We start from the raw sequence: 7153 nt of genomic DNA, 5'->3' as shown, positions 1-7153 counted from the left end.
TCATGGATCATGGATAAAGAGTTATCAAGTCTTAAACATAGGTATGAATATTAGGAGTAATATTTATACCGGATTGACCCACTATGAGAATACTATATAGAAAGTTATGCAAGGTGTCATAAGTTATTCTCATGGTGATAATAGTGTATTCCACTCTTCGACCTGAAACCACTATGGATCCTAGATGTAGAGTCGAGTGCTTTATTGCTGATCCAACGTTGTCCGTAACTGGATAACCATAAAGACAGTTGATGGGTACTCCACAAAGCATGCTGAGGGACATGAGTGACCTAGATGGAATTTGCCCATCCTGCATAACAGGATAAATGTCTATGGGCCCAATATTGAACTGGACAAGGATGACACGGTCTATGCCTTGTGTTCAATATAGACATAAGGGCAAAAGGGTAATTATACACATAATTATTATCACAGATGGTTTTGTCAGATCACATGACATTTTCGTGTCTTGGGTAGCAGTGATGTGTTGCTAGATACCTCTCACTGTTTATTATGTTAAATGCGTAATTTAACATAATTGCCAACGTCACGAAAACCTACAGGGTCACACACAAAGGACGGATTGATGAGAGATAGAGTAACTAAGGAATACCGTAAGGTACGGTGTCCTTAAGTGAATTATAGAACATCGTAAGGTACGGTGTACTTGAGTAGAATACGAAATATGGTAAGGTACCATGGGCTTAAGTGATTTTGGGCCTATTATAAGATATGGGCCAAAATACACTTAAGTGGGCTTTTTAGCTTGAAGCCCACACAAGTGGTTCTATAAATAGAACCCTTGTGCAGAAGCATAAATTGCGGTTGCATTATTTTCGTTTTCTCTCACTCTCTCTCTCTCTCTCACTCAAAGCCTTCATTCGTACCAGCTAGCACTGAGATTGAAGGAACCCGTTCGTGTGGACTGAGTAGAGACGTTGTCATCGTTCAACGTTCGTGATCGCTTCGTGGATTTGCATCAAAGGTTTTGATCGTCGCAAGAGATCTGCATCAAAGGTTTTGATCGTTGGAAGAGATCTGCACCAAAGGTTTCAATCGTCACAAGAGGTAAATATTCTATCACTGATCATGACCATTCGTAAGGATCTCTAAAGGAGAAATTTTTATTTCCGCTGCGTTTTGGACCGCAATTCTCCTTCAGGTGGTACTTCTACGGTTCTAGCATATGATATTGTTCTAGCATCCGAAGGAGATTTTGAACATGTTTAGAGGACACAAAGAATCAGAAACATTCCAAGAAGTTTTGCAGAGTTTGACATGCTGCAAGATACTGAAGTAGACTCTAAAGGATAAGTCATTTAGTGTGCCATGTTAGTAGACTCTGAAATAGTCAGTGTTGAAGAAACGCTCAAGAAGAAAGTGTGACTGGAGGTCATGAAAGAAGAACTTGAGGCTATAGAAAGAAACCAGACTTGAGTGTTGACTAAGCTTCCCAAGGGCAAGAAATCCATCAGCGTCAGATGGGTTTTCAAGGTGAAACTGAAGCTAGATGGATCAATTGGCAAACACAAAGCAAGGCTAGTGGCAAGAAGTTTCCTACATAATTATGGGTTAGATTACTTTGAAGTGTTTGCTCCTGTAGCGAGACGTGAGACAATCAGACTAGTGATTGCGATAACTGCTAATAGGAATTGGCCTCTGATGCCTTTAGATGTGACATACGCATTTTTGAACTGTCCATTGCAATAAAGGTATAACTGTCACAACCTCCTGTATTTCTCGAAAAGAATTAGGAAGGAATGATGTACAGGTTACATAAAGCGTTGTATGGACTGAAACAAACTCCTAGAGTTTGAAATTTGAGAATTGATTCATTTTTCAAGCTTCAAGGATCCAGAAAGTGTGAGATGGAGTATGGTGTTTATGTTCAGCATACTTCTGAAGGCAATATAATTTTGGTGTGTCTTTATGCTGATGATATATTGCTAACAGGGAGTTACGAACATGAGATAGTTAAGTTCAAGAAGGTGTTAATGAATTAGTTTGAGATAACTGATCTAAGAAAGATGACATATTTCCTAGGATAAAGTTTATGTACTATGAGAAGGGTATCATTTTGCATCAACTAAAATATGAACTTGAGCTTCTGAAGAGATTTGACCTGCTGAATTGTAATGATGCGGTCACACCTGCATAACAAATCATAAATTGGATTTTGATCCTGAAGGTGATGATGTAGATGCTACAAATTTTAAGCAGTTAGTTGGATCTCTGAGGTATTTGTGTAATATTGTACCTGATATATGCTATGCAGTTGGAATAGTTAGTATGTTCATGAGTAAATCGAAGTAATCTCATTACCAAGCTGCTGTCAGGATTCTGAGGTATATTAAGGGGACTCTGAAGTATGGAGTTTTGTCCCCTTATGGAGAAAAGACTAATTCAGAGCTGATGTGTTACTCAGACTCTGATTGGTATGGAGACAGAGTAGAAGAAGTACTTTTGGATATTTGTTTAAGTATCTGGGAGATCATATTTCTTGGTGTTCCAAGAAGCAACCAATTGTTGCTTTGTCAATATGTGAAGTTTTTATTGTTATGATACATCTGTTGCAACGTTTGATGTCGTTTTTATTGTGATCTGCGATCACCCGACAATTGTGGCCTGATACAGGTGCGAAAATTACCGCAACCGCAATATTGCGACCGCATCACGTGATGCGGTCCGCAATTTAAAACAATGATTATAATGTATCCATCCATTTATTTAGAAGGTTGATTTTTGTGAATCCCTATGTGATTTCGTTAGATCTGGTGCAAAATTCTTCGCCGTGACCTATTAGACCGCAAAGCTAAGGTTGTTTTACTAACGTAAATCCACCAAATTTACCACATTATCCATAGGGCCAATACACATGTCTGATTTGATTGTTTTTTTTAAAGAAGATTTTATTGGTTTGGTAATATTAAGACTTATCTTAATTTTTACTAGAATCCTATAAGCATCGATACTTCTAAGAGTAGATGTGCCGCAATGTACAATATGTGTCAGTATCTGATATTTGTATGACACTGTACATGTTGGAAAAGTCGGACAAATATTAGAAAAGTCAGACATAAGTCCTAAATAAATGATCTTTTTTTCTTTGTTTGACGCTTTTCAAATCGGTGTCTGATACCCGTATAATATTGATCCTGTTGGAAAATTTATAGATATTCTTAAAAAAATAATTTAAAATGATTAAATGAAACAATATTATTAATGGTAATTAAAGACAATAATTTTAATTAACATATTTTTAATTCTTTTAATAATAGATGAATATACAGTGCTATTGTCCTATAGTTTTATATTATCAATGTCAGAGGGTGTAGTGTCGTGTGGTGTCACCATGCTTCGGTCGGAATCCATGCTTCATAAGTCACATTTTTTGAATATTTGTTGCAATGAACACTATCAATTCTCCAATATTTTCCCATCTTGATTCTCATATGTGAAGTCTTGCATTGGAAAGTTGCAATACGTATAAAATCAACTTATACATTTAAGGGAAGAATAAAAAACTGAAACAAAAAAAAGAGGTGTGAAAAGCCTTTAAAATAACATCAGCAACAATCATTAAATGAAAAAAATAGTCTAAATACAACACATCACATGCAATATAAATTTTAAATATTATTTAATTTATGAGTTAAAGTATAATAATGATCAAATTAATATTAAATAATATTAAAAATATTATCATGTTTTTTTAATAATAAAAAATAGTCTAAATAATCTTTAGACTATTCAAATTTTTTTTATATACTTTTAAATAAATAAAAAATAAATATTTATGAATTTTATAAAAAATAGTTATTTTAATAGATTTACTCTAATAAATATTAAATCAACTAAATCGATCCGTAATTTACATCAAATTTGAGTTTTGATCGAAATCGATCTATTGTTCGGTCCTACATTATTGTTGTGTTTCACGTGTCAAGGAAACACAACATCCTTGACCCCAGTTGTACCTTCACCATTATCACCTTTAAGTAATTGATTGGTGATAGAAATGATACTCCAAATAATTTGAGACAGTACAAAGCTTTTAATGATTAATGGAACAAGTACTAGTAGGCAGTAGCACTTGTCAAAAGATAAGTGATTTAATGCGACACGTGATAATAACACCAACCTCCAACCATCTAAATTATTGCATTTGCCTAGTATGAAAATATGAAGTTCTAAACTCTAGCATGCTTTGTGTTGTGTTGTGTTAATTAGTATTATCAAGTTTGTGAGGATAAGGTTTCTTTTTCCATCGATACATCAACTCTCATCAAATCTTCTTCACCTAGCTACCTTGTTAATAAATGGTACATCAACTTTCTTTCATCTGCCTTTTCTATGTATCAATCAATTCATAACATTCTAGGAATTTACAAAATAAACATAACAAATTTGTATTTTACATTGATATTTTGATGTAAATATATTATTTCTTTTTGGATTGTGAGATAACTAAACTAAGCATAGCATAAAATCTTGTGGTGTAGGAGACAAAGAAGATTGTGCTCACAAAGCCATTCACAACAATAGACAACCAATCATCAAATTCTGATGGGAGTTATAAAGCTCCAAATATTTTGCACCAAGTATTAAATCTCTTTAAGAATGTGCGGTTAGGATCTGATCTCTCACGCTTCAAGGCAAGGATCTAAACAAGTACTAAACAATATTTTCACACCAAGGATCTAATATTGTCATTTGAATTTGAATATTTGACAGCTACCACCTATCTTCAACATGCCAAAGTCACAGCTTCAATGGTATGGTGAATGTGTATATTCCACAGCCACAGGTGTAGACTTGTTAAACAACATCAACAATGGAAAAACAGCATTGGATAGACTCATATCAGTTGTGGCATGGACCATTTCCACTACAAGACCACAGAGTTTTGGAGTTGCCCCTTACAATCCCATTCTTGGTGAAACTCACCATGTTTCCAAAGGAAACCTTAACGTCTTAGTCGAACAGGTATCTTATTATTTCATTTTTCGTATTCGCTGAAATTTTACTGATTATTATTGATCTTTATATTTTGCAGGTTTCACACCATCCTCAGGTATCTGCATTTCATGCCACTGATCAGAAAGAAAACATAGAAATTATATTGTGCCACTTTCCGGTTCCCAAGTTTGTTGGTAAAAAAAACATGAACTGTTCCATATGTTTTGTTATTGTTATGTTGTGCTCTTTTACTTAGTTATTAAAACAAAAATATATATATGCAGGTAGTGGAGTTGAAGCTATCATGCATGGAAAACGAAAACTGCGTCTCCACAATCACGGAGAGACATATGAAATGAACTGTCCTAATTTCTTATTCAGATTTCTTCCAGTTCCTGGGATTGATTGGGTTGGAGATGTCACAATCCGGTGCCATGAAACAGGCCTTGTTGCAGAATTGGGCTACATAAGACAATCTTTCTTTGGATTTGGAGGAAATCGAAGACGGATAAAAGGAAAGATTTTTGACTCACTCACAATGAATGTTCTTTATATAGTTGATGGTCACTGGGATAGGTATCCATCTTAGTATCACTCTAAAGTTTTATCTGTCCATATGTGAGCTTAAAGGTTTCTTGTGTCGGTATTCTATCCGTGTCAGACATAGACACGCAAACACGTATTTAATATGAAGTGTCAGTTCTATATAGAAAAAATAGTGACGGTTGATATATGAACTAATGTTGCAGCACTGTAACATTGAAGGATGCAAGTAATGCAGAAGTAAGAGTGATATATGATGCAAAACAAATTCTTTCCGGGCTCCACACTCCTTTTGTTAAGGATCCAGAGGTAATAACAAATGAAAAACAGTTATGGTGGTTATATGTTTTATGCATATGTAGCATAATACTAGAGCATGTTTTTATTGTATCAGAATGTGTGGCCAACAGAATCAGCTCTTGTTTGGGGTGAGTTAAGCCAAGCCATCATAAGCAATGATTGGGAAAAAGCAAGAGAAGCAAAGAAAACTGTGGAGGAAACACAAAGGATTCTCCAACGAGAAAGAGAGTCAAAAAGGGAAATTTGGATCCCTAAACACTTTATAGTCTCTCAAAGCAATGAAGATGGCTGGAGTTGTTCACCAATTCAAAAGTGGGTTCCAGATGCCCCTATCGTCACCCTCTAATTATTTATTGTTGGTGTAAGTCCTAGAGGCCAATACTTTTGGTACTTGTATCGAATTATTTATTAATAATAAAAGACTTTTTTTTTAGTATTGTTTAATAAAGTCCCTAGAATAGCTAGTCCGTTTAATGTATCAAGTGTGACTTAATCATGAGATCACATTAAACATAAGGACACTATTCTTAAAGTATCCGTAGTCGAGCTTTATTGTGAAGTGAGATAACATTAAAGCATTAAGATTATTATGTATATAGACTGATGATCACATCTCATGGATCATGGATAAGGAGTTATCAAGTCTTAAACATAGGTATGGATATTAAGAGTAATATTTATACTGGATTGACCCGCTATGAGAATACTATATAGAATGTTATGCAAAATATCATAAGTTATTCTTATGGTGATAATGGTGTATACCACCCTTCGACCTGAAACCACTATGGACTCTAGATATAGAGTCGAGTGCCTTATTGCTGATCAAACGTTGTCCGTAACTGGATGACCAAAAAGACAGTTGATAGGTACTCCACAAAGCATGCTAAGGGACATGAGTGACCTAGATGGAATTTGCCTATCCTGCGTAACAAGATAAATGTCTATGAGCCAAATATTGAACTGGACAAGGATGGCATGGTCTATGCCTTGTGTTCAATATAGACATAAGGGCAAAAAGGTAATTATACACATAAGTATTATCACAGAAGGATTTGTCAGATCACATGATATTTTCGTGTCTTGGGTAGCAGTGATGTGTTGCTAGATACCGTTCACTATTTATTATGTTAAATGCATAATTTAATATAATTGTCAATGCCGCGAAAACCTACAGGGTCACACACAAAGGACAGATTGATGAGAGATAGAGTAACTAAGGAACACCGTAAGGTACGATGCACTTAAGTGAATTGTAGAACATCGTAAGGTACGGTGTACTTAAGTAGAATACGAAATATGGTAAGGTACCACGCGCTTAAGTGATTTTGGCATATTATAAGATATGGGC

General features: G+C 35.0%; 1 protein-coding gene across 1 annotated transcript; it reads left to right on the top strand.

The window, feature by feature from the left end:
* The first annotated feature begins 4124 nt into the window (after positions 1-4124).
* LOC127138577 (oxysterol-binding protein-related protein 4C) lies at positions 4125-6233 on the top strand. Its single transcript, XM_051065050.1, has 7 exons — positions 4125-4322; positions 4503-4655; positions 4735-4986; positions 5057-5153; positions 5244-5535; positions 5709-5811; positions 5897-6233. The coding sequence occupies exons 1-7, from the start codon at positions 4320-4322 to the stop codon at positions 6146-6148; spliced, it is 1152 nt and encodes a 383-aa protein (XP_050921007.1). The 5' UTR covers positions 4125-4319; the 3' UTR covers positions 6149-6233.
* The last annotated feature ends 920 nt before the right edge of the window (positions 6234-7153 follow it).

Source organism: Lathyrus oleraceus, chromosome 4 (genome assembly GCF_024323335.1).
Source record: "Lathyrus oleraceus cultivar Zhongwan6 chromosome 4, CAAS_Psat_ZW6_1.0, whole genome shotgun sequence".
Taxonomy (NCBI): Eukaryota; Viridiplantae; Streptophyta; class Magnoliopsida; order Fabales; family Fabaceae; genus Lathyrus; species Lathyrus oleraceus.
This window is presented reverse-complemented; position numbering and strand designations above follow the sequence as displayed.

What these genes read in the sequence shown, in the direction of transcription:
- LOC127138577 (XM_051065050.1), top strand. An exon ending in GTTGATGGTCACTGGGATAG is followed by an intron (nt 5,536 to 5,708) that starts GTATCCATCTTA and finishes CTAATGTTGCAG; the next exon opens with CACTGTAACATTGAAGGATG. An exon ending in CTTTTGTTAAGGATCCAGAG is followed by an intron (nt 5,812 to 5,896) that starts GTAATAACAAAT and finishes TTATTGTATCAG; the next exon opens with AATGTGTGGCCAACAGAATC.